Here is a 19,993-nt window from a genome sequence, read left to right on the forward strand (position 1 = left end):
CTTGCTGACATCAGCCTGCCTTCTGTTGCTTACCTAAAGTCCAGCAGAGATCACCAATGCATAAGGCCAAAATCAAAATGTACTATTTTAGCACGTCCTTGCAACAACACTTCAACAAAATTCCTTTCTCCACTTGACTGGCTGTTTGACTGCCCACACTAATTATCTGAATGAGTGGTATGCACTGTGCTTCAGTCTTCTGAGGATCCAGCTCACGAAGCTATGTGACATGAGTAATACTTTCTGAAGCTTTAAAGCTTGCTGCAATTGACCTCCAAGTCTCCACCATTCCTGCTCCCCCTCAAAGTTATGCTAATGCATATTTTCCCATTGTAAAAAAAAAAATAAACAAAGCATGCCACTTCTTTAATCTACCACTGTCTCTTTTCCTTACTAACTCAAAGAGTTGTGCTTATAGAGAACTACAGGAACGAGGGTTGAGGGAGACTAGCTGTCTCTGCAGACATGACATAAGAGGATAACAGTCCTACTGGGCTGTCACAGTAATGATTAGGGTCTTAGGCTTACATACTCTGAAACTTAATTTTTGTCAGTGTATTGAGGAGTGATCAAGTTCACATGCTATTCTGTTATCTTTTTATTTTACAATGATAATATAACTTCTCAAGATGCCAGACTGTGCTCATTAGGAAAAATCACTATGTGAAAATATGTTTTAATGAGCCGATGGTCAGCTAACAGTCTTCATGGGCACTGCTATTGAGCTAGGACAACCAGTTGAACCTGCTTCATGTGCTATCCTGACCAACCATGACAGTGTATTCATGTGGTCAACATGGAACGAGCCAGAGCTAACGCACACACCTGCCTCACTACACTGGAGATCCCTTACCGACCCCTTTCACCTACCAGCCAGACAGACTCTCTGTCCCTCTCCCAGTTTACTCAAATCTATTAATTCTGTTCCTACAGTGTGGCTGCCTCCATATTAAATAATGCTTTGATTAGTTCTCCTAGCCTTTTCTGCTTAAGTAAAATTTGGATTTGTATGTTTGATACCACAGAGAGGCTATTATTTTTGCACTTTGTGTTTTTGCTTTATCCTTTTGTGTAAGATGTTGCCTTTCAGAGTCCTGGTTTTGGTAAGACTCTCCAGTCCAACCTTGTCTCTGGGCCCCCACAATCCTACTCTCCATACAGACCTCAAATCTAGACACTGGAATACTAAACCTTTGTGCATTGGCCTGGGCTATCTCACTGCTCATCTTTCTTTTTCTGGATTTACATTTCTGTTTCATTTTTTAATTAAGAAAAATTTTTATTCATTTTACATACCAATCACAGATCCCCCTCTTCCCTCCTCCCACCTCTTCAGCCTACCCCCAAACTCACACCCCATTCCCTCCCACAAGAAGGTAAGGCCTCCCATGGGGAGTCAGCAGAGCCTGGTACATTCAGTAGAGGCAAGTCCAAGCCCTCCCCGCTGCCTCAAGGCTGTTTGAGGTGTCCTACCATAGGTAGTGGGCTCCAAAGAGCCAGCTCATATACCAAGAAAGAATCCTAATCCTACTGCCAGGGGGCCCCTTAAAGCAGATCAAGCTTCTGTTTTATTTTTAACCCCTGAAAATACCTCTTACTTATAAGTTAACTAATCCTTTAAAAATATGTTTAAAGTATTCTGTTCAGGGTTTTTAGCTATTCTTTAATGAGAGGGGTTATGAGACATTTGATCTATCATATGACTGGAAATAGGATTTCAATATCTCCTTTTCCTTTACTTTTTAGTTTTCTCTGTGTTTTTGGCTCATTGCCTGACCTAAGTTTTACTGCTTCCTTATAAGCTACATGTTATTCCCAGCATTTCCCCAGCACAGAACCTGGGCTATATGGTGTGGTGTCCTGCTATTCACTAGTCTCTAGTTGTGGAACCACAGCTCTCCATCATTTCTCCCCAACACTCCCTTGGAGTTTCTTTCTGTGTGAAGCATATCTGTTGTGTGGCTGTTATGTGCTTTGTGTGTGGTACCTTCCAGAACTACAAACAAAAACATAACAAAAAATATCTGAAGGCATTTATACTTCTGAGTCACCAGATCCATCATGTAGATGGCCAGATAAAGTCAGGTCCAATTAGTAAGGGAAGGTAGAGTGGTGTCATTGAAATGATGGTGTGCTCTCAGAAGAGAGCACTGCATCCCATAGATAGTTATGAGCTGCCATGTGGTTGCTGACAATTGAATTCAGAACTTTTGGAAGAGCAGCCAGTGCTCTTAATCACTGAGAAATCTCTCCAGCCCTGACAGTGTGCTTTCTTAAGGGAAGAAATTAATCTGGGCACAGCAGCATATACCTGTAATACCACTAGTCTCAAGTCTCTTTTTGTTTGTTTGATTGGTTGGTTTTTCAAGACAGGGTTTCTCTATGTAGTTCTGGTGCCTGTCCTGGATCTCACTCTGCGGACCAGGTTGGCCTCAAACTCACAGAGATCCACCTGGTTCTACCTCCCGAGTCCTGGGATTAAAGGTATGCACCACCACTCCGGCTTAGTCTCAAGTCTTAGGTGGAGGATCGCTTGAGCCCAAGAGTTCAAATCTGACCTGGGCACCACTAGGAGACTCCTCCATCTCAAAAAGAAAGAGAGAGAGAGGGAGGGAGGGAGGGAGGGACGGAGAGAGGGAGGGACGGAGGGACGGAGGGAGGGAGGAAGAGAGAGAGAGACAGAGAGAGACAGAGAGAGAGAGACAGAGAGAGAGAGAGAGGGAGGGAGGGAGAGAGAGAGAAAGGAAGAAAGGAAGGAAGGAAGGAAGGAAGGAAGAAAGAAAGAAAGAAAGAAAGAAAGAAAGAAAGAAAGAAAGAAAGAAAAGAGTTGCCATTTCGTTTGGAGGTAATGATAGGGGAGCAGACAGGAAACAGCACCAAATCTTGGTGTTGAAGGTCAAGCAGAAGCTCATTGGAAAGAAAAGAACAGCAAGAGAAAGCATCATAGCATCATCCCGGACAAAGGAGACCCTTGGATGAGCTAGTGAGGCATGCAGCAGCCCAGTGTGAGGGGCTGTGGTCCACAGCTTTGCTTACTAAGGCAAGAGTACATAAGGAGAATGGTGAAGTTAGGCATTGCTGAAGTGGGTAAAGGTCATGTGATGAGGGATTCTGAATGTTATTCTTAGAAGTGCAGGCCTTCCAGAGGGCATACCGAATGCTTTTGAGTGGAGACTAACATGGACATACATGTTTTTAAAAGGTGATGGATAACAGTCTTATCCTCCATCAACACAAACCATTCGGCTTTAAGTGATCACTTTACCCTTGAATCCTGAACTGACTTGAGCCATCAGAATTAAAAGAAAAATCCCACGGCACTTTTCTCCCCCGAACTCCCCAGCTGCCTTGGATCCTGCTCAGGGACCTAAACAATCGTGTGCCGCAGCTGACCTGACACAGCTTGGACAGAACAAACTGGCCTTTCTCCAGCTGCCTAACATCCAGGGGGGTTATTAAAAAAAAAAAGAGGGCTTTTTGCATCATGTTAAAAGTAAAACTGCATAAAGTGAGTGCAGCATGTTTCCAGGAGTAATGATAACACAAGGATAAACTCTTTTTAGATTAGTCACTCTTCACTCCTATCTATATTAGTGTACTGCTCCTGAGTCTCTGTCACTGCAGTATTCTTAATTCTGCTTTGTTTCTAATTAGCTCCAGCCCAGGCTCTTTAATATTTGTATTCACAATGCCCAACCCAGAGTAGGCATTCTAGAGGTGCTGCTTACTAACAGACTGGCTAGATGAATCAAACTGCTATTTTAATGAGTATGTGTCCTTTCAAAACATGCTGCTATTGTAAATAGTTGGTTCCAGCTTCTGTGGTGTCCATATTAAAGATGTAATATGAAAATCGCATTTAGAAACAAATAGAAAGCACTTCATTGTGTATTAAGTATTGAAGACAAATAAACAAATGGTGTGGATGGTGCTCTCAAGTTATTTACTATAGCTAGAGGGGGATATGTGTAAACCAAGCCAGGATAATAAGCATTATGATAGCTACATGGACATAATGCCAGAGGAAACTTCCAGTTCAGTTGAGAATTGGGCATCTGAGGAGAGTGATAAAGACAGCTCCTTCCCAGATGATCAGTCAAGTGACCTGCACTATGTCATGAATAAATAATGGGGGTTAGAATTTTGTTCTACTGTTTGTATATAATGATCTGGGATAATGGATGGTAATGGTCTTGAGACCATCTGAATTCTGGAAGAAGAATAACACAGCAAATTAGTGTTTCCATATAAAAAGTATTAGTGTTCTTTGTAAATTTTTATGTTGATTTATTTAGTTAGTTATCACATATTTGTTGAGCATTCTTCTAGGTGAAACTAACACTATACACCAGGAGATTATGGCCTGTCTAGAAGCCACAGTGCCTCACACACAAAAAATATACTTCACAGAGATTCAAGACATCACATTCATCAGACCCAGAGTCATTCCTTGACAGTAAGCATGCAGACAAGAGGACCATGGCTTCAAGTGCTTGAGAATGGGTCATCATAAAGATGATGGGTCTTTAACCAATTGTACTACAAAGAGAGAGAAAATAAGACCAAGGAAAAATATAACAAAAGGGAAGATTATTCTAGAGTGAGCGAACTTGAGAAGGGAAGGATAGAAACGGCATTGAAGATAGACTCTTAAAAGTACAGAGAATTACCAGATGTCAAATCCTATCCATGCCAAACAGCACTGAAGAAAAGACCATAAAACAGGTATCAGATGTGCCCTGAAACTTCACATAATGCCATCTCACACCAGCAGCCCCTAGCTGGGTCCATCAGAGAGAAGGTCATAGTTGGAACCGTATGGAGCTTCTGTTGTTGTGGGTTTTTTTCAATCATTGATGATTTAAAATGCTAGACATTTTACATAAAATCTAGGTTCTTGGCTTATCTTTAGATAAAGACTGGAGAATGAGGCAGTGTTCGAATGAGGCAGTTCTTTCTTGACGTCCTCATCCAGAGCTAGCTAGTTGCAGCCCTCTTCAGATGAAATGGGCCACAATAGCTCTTCAGCCTACTTCACTCACTTAGGCTGTCTTTACCGTCCCTGTTGTGTATTCATTTTTCAATCCTTGATTAAAACCCTAGCAAGAAGGAAATACATTTGCATAAATAATTATAATCTGAAGCGGAGGCCTAAATCCCTGTGGAAGTTAGTCCATTCTCTCAATAGCCATCTCCTGTATTTCTTCTGATTGTCAAATCTCTTGCTGCGTTGGGGAAGTGCTGATTCTTGGGCTCTAGTACACATCCTAGTGAAGGACATGTGAGCTAGCACCCATCCAGAAATACTGCATTCCTTTACATATGCAAAGCACAGTGTGTCCAAGAAATAGATGACACATGCACCTGTCCATTCCTCTCTGATCTTCCCTCTTATTTAATAGAGAAACATTTTTTAAAAACTTTGGACATAATAAAACCAACACACTGGAAATCTCTAGGCGCTGGGAAGAATGAAGAAGAGCAAACTGCTGTAGAGAAAGCATGAAAGGGCAGGGATGAATTCCCGGGACTTTCTTTTTTTTTTTTTTTCTTACATCTTATATACACTGGATAAGATACTGGAGAATCCTGCATTCTGCAATTATCAACAGGCACAAACAAGCCAAAACCCTAAATCAACCCTTTCTCTCCAAACTAGGGTCCGGGAGAAGGATGAGTTAGCAAGGAAGTGGAGGAGAAATTTATTATTTTTTAAACTTTTCATACAATATATTTTTTATCATATTCTTTACCCTCCTCCCAGTTCTGCCAAATCCTCTCCATCTTCCTACCCACCTGTTGTATGACAAGACTTTTCCTGGAAAGACACAGCATACCCATCTACTACCCCAGATAGGAAGTCCACAGAAGAGCAAAGTACAGGTGCCACCAAAGTCCAACTTGGTGAACCAATGAGTTTTATTGGTACAGGAGTGTGGGTGAGAAGTTATTTCCAGGAGCAGAAATAATTCATACACTTCTATCACCAAAGCCCAGCCTCGAATCGGTAAAGCTCACAAAAGCTGGGAACCTGGAGCACATTACACAGCCTTCAGGCCTCTCACCAGGTTGGAGAGTTTCCTTTCCAGGGGCCTTAGTTGATCTAAGCCTCTTCCAAGCAGCTCAGCTGGTTTCTGCTTCTTCCGGGCAGCTGGTCTGGTCTCAGCCTTCTTTGTAGCAGCCTGGCTTGTCTGAGAATCCCTCTCAGCAGTCTTTAACATTTACTCTTGGGAGGGAGGGGCCTAGTGAATCTGGTCGGTTTCAGGGACTTTCTGAGGCTATTTTGAGTTGTTTACTAAGTTTTAAGCAGAATCTCAGAGGAAACTGCTACACAACACCCAACTTCATGTTCTCTCTCTCTCTCTCTCTCTCTCTCTCTCTCTCTCTCTCTCTCTCTCTCTCTCTCTCCTCCCTCCCTCCCTCCCTCCCTCCCTCCCTCTCCTCTTTCTCTCTTTCTCCTCTCTTCTCTCTCCTCTCTCTTCTTCTCTCTTTCTCCTCTCTCTTCCTCCCTCCCCATCCCTCCCTCCCATCCTCCCTCCCTCCAACATTAAAAATGAAGCGAATAAACCAAAAATAATTAAGACTAAAAAGACAAAAAACACCAAATCATAACCACAGGGGGGCGGGAAAAAACAAAGAACATGGAGTCCATTTTGTGTTAGCCAACTACTCCTCATCTTGAGGCCTGCCTTGGAGTGTGGTGGATATACACAATGTAACTCTATTGGAGAAAACTAAGTTCCCCTTTCCCAGTTGGTATCAATTCAAATAGCTTCTTCTTGGTTAGAGGTGGGACTTTGTACCAGCTTTCCCTCCTCACTGCTGGGATTTTTGTCTGACTTAAATGTGTGCAGTTATTGTACATGTTGTCACAGTTTTGATAATGCTACTCTGGCCATACTGTAGCCAACCATGCAAGGAATGAAGCCTCTCACCCCTGTGCTGCCACAGGTCTTCCCAGAGAGGTAAACTTCTCTATATTTCTACCAAGCAGTCAGGGAAAACAATTATAAGATAGCTGTCCACATACTTCTTCCACTGAACTAAAGTCAGTAGACAGAATAAGAACTGAAATTCCACCCAGCCCAGCACCAATGAGGCAGAAAGATGAAGAGGAAAGTTGTACTACATGGGTGTGATTCAAATGAGAAATGTCCCCCATAGGCTCATGTAGTTGAGCACTAGGTCCCTAGCTGGTGGTGCTGTTTGGGGATGTTGTGGAATCTTTAAGAAGTAGAGGCTTGCTGGAGGAAGTGTGTCACTGGGGGTGAGCTTTAACCTCGCCTTGCTTCCTGTTCTGTCTCTCTGCTTCCTGTGTGTGGATAAAAATGTGGTCGTTTTGTTTCCAGCTACCATGCCTTCCCTGGCATCATGGACTCTATCCCTCTGGAACTATAAGCTAAAATAAACCCTCCCTTCCCTAAGTCTATTTTGGTCACAGTATTTTATCACAGAAATAGAAAAACTAACTAATAACAGGTCTTGAAACCTCCGACTCTCTGGGAGTGCCAGTAGCACCCATATGTTTCATATGATGCCTGGACTCCAGGCATCTAGGGAAGGATATGTGAGCTAGCAACCACCCTGAAATTCTGCACTCCTGTTACATATGAAACTGGAGGTAGAATAGATGAAATTCTCCACTTCTCCCCTCTCTGGAGGGGAGTTAAACTCTCAGACTTCCGCAGTTGCCATGAGTGAAAATGCTTCACTGAGGAGGCATTACTGAATAGCCCTTCAACGTGAGTGTATGTATGTGTTTAAACAGATCAGCTACCTGCAGAAAACATTATACAGGACCTAGCACCTTACAACTTAATACCCAAAATGTCTTGTCCCACTAAACACCAGGAGCCTCACATGAGAAAAGACAGTCAACATTTGCTAACACTGAATAGCACTGGAGTTGTCTGACAAGGATTTTGGAGTGGCTGTCATAGTTCACCACGTTGGAATCCTGCTTCTTCTGTGACGTCAGAACCCTCACACACTAGGATCTGGGTATTTGCAGTGCCTCCTCCAGCTGCAGTACCCTTCCTTTGGACACCTACATGATCACCAGAGTCTTCATCATAGTCCTTCTCAATGTGTACAACCTAGGCCTAAAACCCATCACCATTTATTGCTCTGCTTTCTCTTTTTCTCCAAATAATGATTTCTAACATAATAAAGAATACATTCAGTCACTGAGTCAGTGGCTTATTATCAGAATGTAAATTCACCAGGGCAAGGACTTTCATGTAGTTTGAAAACATCCTGAGAACCCACCCACCTAGAAAAAGGCCCGGTACAGTAAGTGCCTATCCAATGTTTGTAGACTATAGTGAATTAGCTGTATGTCGATTCTTCTCTGACAGCATATCACTATATACCGTATTACTTAAAGTTTAAGCTGGGATGTGCATTTGACACTCTTACAATGAGATTCAACATAGATATATCATTTTAAGCATAGAAATGTGATTGCAAATAAACTCTCCATATTATTAGCATAAGGATATATTGGATGGCTCTTTACTATCCATATATCATTGAGAGTAAAATAAAGGAACTTTAGTAATTGGAACTGAGATGTTTAGAAGAGAAAGGTATATGACAGAAAGGCTCCTTGGTCAAATTTAAGGCTGACAGGACATATTTTTTTAATTGATGTGGAGGAAAATTGAATGAAGAGCTAGTGAGATGGCTCAGCTGGTAAAAGTAACTAACTGCATTAGCCTGATGTGAGGTTGATACTTAGAACCCATCATAAAATGAAAGAAGTGACTTCCAAAAGCTGGCCTCTGGCACACACACACACACACACACACACACACACACACACACGCACGCACGATAAAATAATAATAATTTTTTTTTAACTTTTGAGATCTTTTTCATTGGGAAGTAATCTTAATGCTATTAAATTCACAAATATGCTAATTTTTATTACCCAATCCTAATTATCTAAAACACACATTGCAAACATACAGATTATCTATTCTCTCCACATATCAGTGCCCATTCATCATGGTTTTGGAAATGGGGAGAATAGATTCCCCTTAAATTGCAAGTCAGTAGGTGTTTCTTTACAGTTAACTTTAGCAAAATTCATACAAAATAGTAATTAACAATGATCTTCTTTACTTGTTAACTCACAAGGAAACACCTTCAAAACTGCATTTTTGTTAAAGTTTCTGTACTAAAATGTAGAAAAACTGAACTACACAAATATTGAAAAGTTAAAAATTCCTTAATTTTTTATTCCTGGTACCACTACCACAATTTACAGGGCAATATACCTGATGTAATGAAAAGAAAAAGAAAAAGAAAGCTACAACAGATAAAAGACCTCAGGAATGTACATCTAATTGACACTACATTGCATGAATCAATAGCTGCACTTTTTGCAAACTGTGGCTATGGCAGTCCTGAACAAGAAGGGTTTCCTGTTTAAGCTGCAGTAACTTTTCTGACTATGGATCATCGCTCCTTCTGTGGCAGATTTTTACAGTTCCTCTAATGCATTTAGGACGACTGTCTCAAGGTAACCTGCAGCTTCCCTGACAACTCCTCGCTCTCTCTCCTGCTAAGAACTGTAGCCCTTTTCTGCTTTTTTTTTTTAAATCTTCTGCTACCATATCCACCACTTCCACCACCAGATCCATAGCCACCACCATAGGGACTGCCTGAGCTTCTTCCACCAAAACTGCCCCCTTTCATGGGCCCATAATTTGATTGCTGTTGTCCACTATAATTTCCAAAGTCATTATAGTTCCCACCACCACCATAGTTACCATCTCCTCCAAATCCATTATATCCACCATCACCACCTCCATAACTACCTCTGCTGCCACCACCTCCACCACCATAGCCTCCTCTTCCACCAAAGTTTCCACCACGACCAAAATTACCTCCACCACCTCCAAAATTTCCTCCACGACCCATAAAGTTTCCAGATCCACCTCCACGACCTCTCTGTGATCCAGCAGACTGCATCTCTTGTTTAGAAAGGGCCTTTTTCACTTCACAATTATGCCCATTAATAGTGTGGTATTTCTGAACAACAATTTTATCAACTGTGTCATGATCATCAAAAGTTACAAAAGCGAATCCTCTCTTTTTTCGACTCTGCCTGTCTTCCATAACTTCTATGGTTTCAATTTTGCCATACTTTTCAAAGTAGTCTCTCAGATTATATTCTTCTGTATCTTCTTTAATACCACCAACAAAAATTTTCTTCACGGTTAAATGGGCACCAGGCTTTACAGAATCCTCTCTAGAAACAGCTCTCTTTGGTTCCACCACACGCCCATCAACCTTGTGTGGCCGAGCACACATTGCAGCATCCACCTCTTCAACACAAGAGTAGGTCACAAAACCAAAGCCCCTGGAACGTTTTGTTTGGGGATCTCTCATTACCACACAGTCTGTAAGTGTGCCCCATTTCTCAAAATGTTCTCTTAAGCTATCATCTGTGGTTTCAAAGCTCAGACCACCAATAAACAGCTTCCTCAACTGTTCTGGTTCCTTTGGATCATGGCCCTCCATTTTGAGACCGGACTCGCCTCTTCCAACTCGAGTTCAATATGGGCAATAATAATATTTTTTAAAGTAAATTGAATTAGGGGCAGGGGAAATGTTTTACTTAGTTGGGAAAGTGTTTGCCAAGTAAGTAAGCATCTAACATGAGTTCAAACCCCAGGACCCACAAAAATATTCTGGCATGATGGCACACATTTGTGATCTCAGCACTGGGAGCAGAGACAGGTGAATCCCTGGGGCTCTCTAGCCAGTCAACTTAACCTAATCATTGAGTTCAAAGTCAGTGAAAAATAATGCCTCAATAAGTAGACAGTACCCTAGTACTGTCACCTGGGGTTCACCCACCTCTGGCCTCCACACACATGCATATCATTGGCACACACATGAACACTAACGTATACACAGAGAGAGAGAAGGAAAAGAGAAATGAATCAACCTGTAGATTCTTTATCCCAAGTGTGGGTTTTGGGGTGTTTTGTTGTTGTTGTTGTTGTTGTTGTTTGTTTTGTTTTGGTTTTTTTTGTCTTGTTTTGTCTTGTTTGTTTTGGTTTTGTTCTTGATTTTTCCGGGAACCTCAATTCACATTTGCCTCCATCTGCTTCAGAATATCTCCACAGGGGTGTATGACTATTAGCTGGAACAGGAAATGCCTAGCCATCCTCATCCTCTCAAGCCTGCATCCCATGCCTTCTCTTTTTGCCAGCCACCCCACCACATCTTCCTTCAAATTCTTCTCCTCTCTGTCACTCATTTTCATCCTCACGGTTCTCAGTCTTCCTCCTGTCACTGTTTCATACCTGGGTTTCTTAAAAAAGAAAAAAATCTAGCTGGTTTTCCTGCCTTCCATCACATCTGCAGCTCAACAGTATGCATGACCACTTCTTAATCTTCTTCATTTAAATAGTCCAGGTGCCTCAGATTCCAGGGCATTCTACCACCAGCAAGGTCCAGTCTGATCCCTCTCCTCATCTCTCCTTTATTTCCATTCTGTTGAGTAATACTTGATGATCAATACAATTGCAGATTTTTTTAAGAGAAAAGGTGGAAGAAACATTGATTGAAGGTGTTTCAGAAATGGTGTTGCATGGGATGTTGGTAGTTGTGATGAGAACTCAGGTATCTGCCCTCATAGGACCTTTCATAGTCTGCAAATGCATTTTACCATGGGAAGCCACCGCCATTGTAGTAGGTGGTGAACAGCTGGTACCACATATTCCCACAAAAGTAAAAGAAAGCAGAATCTGAGCGGGGTCACCCTGTGAGCTATGTTCTCCATTTGTTTCTACAGGGAGCCCCGCAAGGTAGTCCTTCACAAAGGCTCCACTGGCCTGGGCTTCAACATTGTGGGCAGGGAAGATGGAGAAGGTATTTTTGTATCCTTCATTCTGGCCGGTGGACCAGCAGACCTGAGTGGGGAGCTCCAGAGAGGAGACCAGATCTTATCGGTGAGTATGTCTCTTTAATATTCTTTCCATCTACATCTAGCATCAGGTTTGGGAACATTGCAGATGAGGTGGTCCATAGGTACTTGATGCTTGTTACTTTACTTCTCTTGAATAAAGGTATATGAGGCTCTAGTGTCTTCTTTTAGATAGTGATGCATATCTGTATGCAATAGAACATTGAGAAACAGGGCTTATTAAAATGGTATACTATTTGTCTATTGAGATACAATCTCCCCAGAACTTGTGACCACACTCCTAAAATTTCAGTTTAATAATATAGTTTGATGCATATAAGTATGTAAGAGAATACCACAGGGTATGGTGATGGTGATAAGTGGCAGTGGGCGGCATTCATCTAAGTTCAAGAATTACCAGCAGCAACAACAAAAAATTTAAAAGAGAATTGCCAGGAAAAACATTCTAAGCGTATATTATTTGCTAATAATTTTATTAAAGTGAAGTTTAAGGTCACTTTACTAAGGTATCTGATAAACAAAAACTTGTACCTATTTAGTATATACAACTGGATGTGTTTAGAAGAATATGCATTTCTATTAATCTCTTACCACGGGGTACCATCTTAAATATATCCATCATCTCTAATATTTCTCCTAATATTCTGTCTATGGTGTTGTCACTTAAAACTCACTTATAGCACACCTAACCCATTAACAAAAAAATGTTAAGCAGGCTAGAGAAATGGCTCAGTCTGTAAGATGCCGGCTGGGCAAACATCAGGAACTGAGTTCAGATCCCCAGCACTCCTAAAAAGCTGGGCACAGTGCTACACACCTATAATCCCAGTGCTGTGAAGGTAGACAGAGGAAAACAGCCAGTGTCAACCTCTGGTACACACACACACACACACACACACACACACACACACACACACTGAAAAGAATTAAATATACAGTACACACAGTATTATTAACTGTAGGTACTATGCTGTAACATAGATTTAGAGATTGTATTCATCTTTCATAACTATAAAATTTATTTTCAAGTTTCACAAAGGTATCTCCCCATGTTTATATGAGAGAATCAGACCCACTAATATTGAGTAATGTCAAAGTTTAGCAAGTTAATGTATATGATTAATTTCCTAGCTATCAAAAATCTGAGTAAAGTTTCAAATTTAAGGTCCAGTTCTACTGGCCCTGTCCTTTCTTGCTTCCTCCCTTTTGTTTTTCCTTTTCTCTTGCTTTCTTGTATTCTCTCATGTGTGTTCGTGTACTTATTGACTGTTTTCACCACATAAAGCTTCCTCCCTGGTGTAGTGGATAGTTAAATCCATCACTAATGTTCATAATCATATTAGAGTTTTGGTAATAATGTAAATAATAGAGAATTACATAAGGATTCTAGTTCTTATAGAAGATTATGGTTCATAATTCAATAAAGCACATAGCTTTTTGTTCTTATTGTGTACTGAGAAAAATTGTTTTCATTTTATAGCTATGATTTATAGATAGAATTTTCCAAGACACCTTAATTTGTTAGCTTTTATTCCAATCCCTTAAATAAATGAACAAATCTCTCTCCCTCCATTCTATTGATGCCTCTGTCTCTACCCTTACTTTATACTCCTATCTATCTATCTATCTATCTATCTATCTATCTATCTATCACACACACACACACACACACACACACACACACACACACACAGGTACACATACAATCTCCCTAAATAGTACACAGCAGTTGACCTGAATACAGACAATTCCCAGAAGTCCACATGAATGGCACTTGCTTGTGTGTCACTCTGGTTCTCCCACATACTCAGACCTCTACCATCCAAGAGCTTGCAGCTCACTGGATGCTAAATCTGAGAGATGTGTTGCAAGGTCTCATACCCGGACCTTTTTCTGTCATCCAAGGCCTGAGCTATGTCTTTGACACTTAAATGACATACAATATATACCAGGCAGCTATTCAGCCTTATTGCCTATATTGTTAACATGTCACTTTCATTACTACCTGGTAAGATCTCTGAAAGAAAATTCCCTGTCTTAAAAGGAATTTAGCATATTTAGTACAGTGACTATTTCATAGTGTTTGCTTGAAAGAAGTCATTATAGCATAAGAGTCTGATTCTGAAATCCTCCATAAGTAGACAGTAACCTTAAGTAGACATACAAGGGAATTTGTACTCCGGGTAGCCATCCTGTCATCTCCTCATGGTCAGCACTCACATGGTCACAGCACATTCTCAGACAGAAGCACTTTGACATGAACTGAGCCATGTTCTTCCTTAAGGAGATGACAACTCTCATGGTAAGTTCCTGTTTCTCCAACTTTCCACACTGGAAAGGAGATTCCAGAAGGACAAATGATTTCTCTCAGCTCCATCACTACTGACTATGTAGTTAGACTAACTCCTCTTGACTCAAAATCTGAGTCTTCTCTCTACACAGGAGTCTTTAAAATTCTGCCAACAATACAGCCATTACCTTGGTGCTCATTGCTCTGATTGCATGCTGTGGTTGGAAACTCTAAAGCACTAATACATGCGGGGCTTTTCATTCAGGCAGTATTTATAGCTGATTTAATCTAATAGCCACACTAAATGTTATTACACTCAGTTTAAGGAGGATGAAACTAAAGCAAGAATGTGATATCAGATTCTTTACTTCCACCAAAGTAGGAAACCTAAGAAGCCATGAGTTTCGTTCTGACTTCTATCCAATATGACAAAATACAGAGGATAAAGATTGTGTATGACTCAAAAGAAGAAAACTCAAAAGTATTTCTGCCTTTAATAGTAGATGTATCAAATTAAATATTAATATTAGAAGCACAAATGAAGTAAGGCAATGAACCAGATAATAGTCTTAAAAATTATAATTCATGCCGGGCGGTGGTGGTGCACGCCTTTAATCCCAGCACTCGGGAGGCAGAGCCAGGAGGATCTCTGTGAGTTCGAGGCCAGCCTGGGCTACCAAGTGAGTTCCAGGAAAGGCGCAAAACTACACAGAGAAACCCTGTCTCGAAAAACAAAACAAAAAAAAATTATAATTCATGGGACTTGACAGTCTCTGAATTTCTAATGGCATGGCCTTTATTATACACAACATTTGCAAAAGAATTAGATGGCAAAAAATATTATCTGGAAGTTATTCCCCATTGGAAAGGAACAGGAAACATTTTTTTTTCTTTTTAACTTGCTTGAGTTTATTTAACTTTCAGTAGAAAGCATCTAACTTCAAGTTAAGTGCTGTAGTTCTTGAGTAACTATCTGAGAAAAAGGAAACCTTAAGAGTCTCTAATGATATAAAAGATTGGAAGGAAATGACAAATTAGAATTATGAACAGTGCAATGTGAAAGATACAGAATTTCACATCCACAGCTTCAACTGACCATTAAAAGCAAGGGGTGCATTCCCAAAAAACACAAAGCAAAAACTTTGACAGTCAAAGCTAAATAAAAACTCTATACATGACCTCCCCCAACAGCCATAACTGACTTAATCTTGGGCAGGTTTTATAGGCAACCACAGGTGCTGTGAATTCCTGAGTGTGGCAGATAGGTTACTCTTGGATGACCTTGCTTCCCAGAAGTCCTCCCAACTTCTGGCTCTTTCAATCTTCCTACCCTCTGTCTGCAACATTTCCTCTGCTTCCAGATAAGAGGGTGTGATGTAGATATTTCTGATGTTTTTTAAGTATCAAATAACCATGACTAAGGTAGAATTGGTATGGCTTAAAATTGTTTTTGTTTTAGACGGGGTTTAGACTAGGTCTGTACTCCAACCCCCAAGAAGAATGTTTCACAAAATAGTTGAAGTGGATTGCTACCATAGTTTCTTAGTAACAAGTGTCTTCACTGAAGAACTTGTCAAAACCTGTGTATCAGTGTGCCCTGGGAATGTCCCAAAGGCAGAAAAACCAGTAGATGGCTTTTCCAAACTTCTTTAGCCACCAAACCCTTACATAACCCATACCTTGGAGGACAGTAAGGTGAGAAATATGTGGGTAGATATTTTTATACTTCCCATAGTTAACCATTTCTTATACTCTTTTTATTATATTTTTTAATTTAGCAAACGATGGGTTTCATCATGACATTTTCATCCATATATGCCAATGCACATTGTTCTTTCCCCCCCTCCTCCACTTCCCTCCCCTAGCCTATCTGCCTCATCTTTCTAGGCTCCTCCTAACCCCTCCAGTCACTCTCCCTCTACTTTCAGGAATTCCATTTCCTTCACCCCACTCCCCTTGCAGACGCAGGATAGTGGGCGCCATCTAGTGTTTAGTGTTGTGTACTGTCTGAACACATTGCCTGTCAACTTGAAGCCATTATTTCATTGTGGAGACTTACTCCTTCCTGCTCCCACCAGATCTTCAGCCTGAAATAGCTAAGATAATGAAAAATTTTTAAAAGTCATCATCTTAGGTTACATTTCCTACATGTATTGTGGGTGATCTTTTTTTCTGTAATTTCTCCCTTACATAATTTATTTGGGATTCATTGTAGAAAGAAATTCCAGTCATTGAACCACCTTCTTTTTTGTTTGTTTGTTTGTTTGTTTTGGTTTTTCGAGACAGGGTTTCTCTGTGTAGCTTTGGAGCCTGTTCTGGAACTCACTCTGTAGCCCAGGCTGGCCTCAAACTCACAGAGATCCACCTGCCTCTGCCTCCTGAGTGCTGGGATTAAAGGCATGCGCCACCACCGCCTGGCTGAAGCACCTTCTTGAAGTATTCTCAGGACAGATTTTAGGGCATTCACCGGGCAAATACATTAACTAGTACAGTGGCCTCCTCTGGCAATCTTCCTGCAGAAGGGACCATAGAAATGCTTCTGATATTATTTGTTTCGGTGTTCTGTTATGAGGGAAAATGTGAAACCAAGTGTGTTCTGGAGGCTGGGAAATCCAGAAGCACAAGGCCATCACCTCCTGGGGCCCCTCTGGCTGCACTAGAACAAAAAGAGAATATCCCGTGACAACAAAAGCAAGCATACAAGATGAAGTCTGTCCCTTTCTGGAAAGCCACTAGTGCTAACGTGAGAGCCCTGTCCCATCCTAATTACCTTCCAAGGGCCCAGCAACTTCCAAACACCGTTAACATATTAATCTAAGGAGTTAATTTACAACATGTGAACCGTGACTTATGCTCTTAACCCCTAACAGTCCAGCTCTGCCCTAAGAGCCCTCTAATCTTGTTGGTTGCCAAGGGTGTACATACAAACACCTGGGTCACATACAGCCTTCCAGTCCTTGGAAAGAACAAGCCTTCCATGCTGTATCATCCTTTTTTGCCTTCTCTAAAGCTTTTCAGTGGCTTTCTGTTGTCCTTAAATGCTAACATGTTAATGTGGTATACAAGGTGTGGAAGCATCTGGCTTCTGCCCACCAGTGAAGCCTCATTTACACTACTTCCTCCACACTCACTCATACTCCAGCCACCCTGGCTTTTCCTTGCCTCTAGTTGGGGGTACTACTAAAACCTCCTAACATCTGGGCTCAACCCTGCAGGCAGTCCACACAATGGCTAGTCACAATATGACAGCTGAAGGACTGTGAGGAGGTATAAGATTCCAAGGAGCCAGGATTCTGAGTCACTCAGGGAGACTCATGATAACAACAACTTAACTAGCTGTCGAGAAGCATCCAACTATTGTAACAAGAGCAAGAACTGTGTTGAGAAGCAAGGTCTGAGCAATAATCCTGGTAGGCTGACCTCTCTCCAACTCTAGAATTCCTCTGACAAGGAACTTGAAGTAAATAGGGATCTTCTGCTGTCTAGAAAAGACTGGAGAGCTGGGTTCACCAGGCTCCTTTTGGGAAATACCACCCCACCCCACCCCCCATTCTCTGGCATGGAATATAGCTGTATGACATAGTAAATGGGGAAGAACTCAATAAACATAATGGGCACAGTGAGAACCAAAGTTAGCATTGCCACTTTCCAGTTACATTCCTCAAGTCCCACTTATTTGAAGTGTCATTATCATACATAAGACAGCTCAAGTTGAAAATAGCACAGCAGTGAACATGTCCTTCAAGGCATATCTGTAGCAGATATCCCACAGAATGACTGCTGAACTACTCAGCTGTAAACAGCCTTCTAAAGCCCAAAATTCAATTCAGGGAAACTAGCACCATTTTGTCTCAAAGCGATATTTCTAAACTGTGCACATATAACACCAGAACTGTGAGAATACCCCATGCAAAGTGTTCACAGTCCAACGATGAAGCAGAGAAACCCAACAGAAACTGAGAGGCTATAAAAGTGTTTTCTAGTCCTATTGAATTGAGGGACTTTTCCCCCTGGCACACAGATTATTATCATATGAAGTGTGTTTGGGACATTCTGCCTTAAACTGATCTCTAGAAAACTCATACATGTATTTGCTTTGAGAGAAATAAGACTGAAACTGTAAGGTCCTTCTAGAGCATCCCCCAATTGAATAAAGTGACTAAGTGCTAAGGACGTGATAGAAAAGTGTGGTTTATGTCCTTGGTGAGCGTGGTGCCTCATGAAGAACAAGACACATGAACAGGTGACTTCCAATACTGGAAGCTAATATAAAGTGTCCAGATCCACTGGGCCCAGTGTGGGAACATGGGAAGACTTGCACAGGGGCCACTTTCCTACAAAGGGGACCAGAAGGCAGAAGAAATAGAGAAGCTGAGATAAAATATCTAGCATCAGTTGGATAATTGCTTCACACCAAGCACTGTGTTAAATACTGTACTACAATCTCTTGAATTCACACCAATCACTTGGTTGACTTGAAGGCGCAGAGAAATTCAATAATGTGCCTGAGATCACACCGATTATCAGTACTGACAGTGGTATTTGAACTGCTATTACTTCGGATTTCAAACTGATATCCTTATTGCAACTCCAGACTTCAGAAAGGAAATTGAATGTGGCACTTCATTTAAGTCTGAGACTGTCCACACTCAGTTATTGGGAAAAAACACACATAATGCCTACTATAATAGAGCACTTATACAGAGATGTGTGAGCCACCTAGGAAGCCATTGTGCGTGTGGACTCCAAGATGCTTCCAAACATCTAGATCCTTGGACATGTCACTGGAAATCAAGACTGCCTCTCATTTGCTTCTGTATTCCCTTTAGTGAATTTGGACCCAGGCTATCAAAGGCCCTAAAAAAACATAGGACAACTCTCAGTGGTATTATCTGGGCCTCTAGCCCACTGGCCCTGTGTACCCTCAAGATTCAGAATATCCTAAAGCTGTAAGCTTTCTAGCTAATGGAATGTATTTACCAATTCAGACAGATCCTGTTGACTAGTAGGAAATCCCATAAATCAGAAAAATACTAATATTATGCTACATACTTAAATACTAAAAAAAAAATGAATGTTTCTTTTAAATCAGCTATGCCTTATTCTTTTAAAACAAATGGTCCATTTAGGTGAGTAGGAGTTTCTATACAACCTAACTCCTCTTGGTAGACATTCAGAATGTGCTGTGACCCCTGATCCCAGACAAAGGGCAAAGCTTACCAGAGTGGAAACTCTGAGAAAAGGCATGGCCATCAACTAAAATGGAGTAACTCGGTAGCAGTTTGGTTTTGCCTCTGACTAATCTAGCTTGGTAGTTCATCGCCCTTATGTTTATGCCATTATTCACATGTTCAAAGCCTGTTACTGGGAGCATCATCTCACCTCCGCTGCATCCTTTCAGATAAGTAGAGAAATGATCACTTCCGTGTAGTAGAAGAAGGAACTGTAGTAACTTTCTAACATGGAACCAGACTGACCCCAAGCACGAGCTTCCTTCTGTCACCCCCAGATGCTTAGCTGTGCTGTGCTCAGCTCTCCTAGTGTCCCTGATGGGAGCCTTGCATAGAGGACTTACCTGCTGGAGTTCTTGACTCCAAGCAAATGTTATTAGCTCTGGGTAATTTAAAGAACCAACAACAAGAAAAATGAGTTTGTTAGAGAAATAATTGATAGCTCATAGGATCTTCAGAAAATTGTAAGAAATGCAGCTCAAGAGCCAGCTACTTGTGGGTGCTCCCAAGGCATCACCTTTGGCTATT

The 19,993-nt window shown here is 41.2% G+C and overlaps 1 protein-coding gene across 1 annotated transcript; it reads right to left on the minus strand.

The window, feature by feature from the left end:
* Nucleotides 1-8,901: 8,901 nt before the first annotated feature.
* LOC131901738 (heterogeneous nuclear ribonucleoprotein A3-like) lies at nucleotides 8,902-10,567 on the minus strand. Its single transcript, XM_059252829.1, has one exon. It carries the CDS (start codon nucleotides 10,528-10,530, stop codon nucleotides 9,508-9,510), a length of 1,023 nt encoding a protein of 340 aa, XP_059108812.1. The 5' UTR covers nucleotides 10,531-10,567; the 3' UTR covers nucleotides 8,902-9,507.
* Between the last annotated feature and the right edge of the window lie 9,426 nt (nucleotides 10,568-19,993).

The sequence above is a fragment of the Peromyscus eremicus genome, unplaced genomic scaffold, assembly GCF_949786415.1.
Source record: "Peromyscus eremicus unplaced genomic scaffold, PerEre_H2_v1 PerEre#2#unplaced_269, whole genome shotgun sequence".
In the NCBI taxonomy this organism is placed as follows: Eukaryota; Metazoa; Chordata; class Mammalia; order Rodentia; family Cricetidae; genus Peromyscus; species Peromyscus eremicus.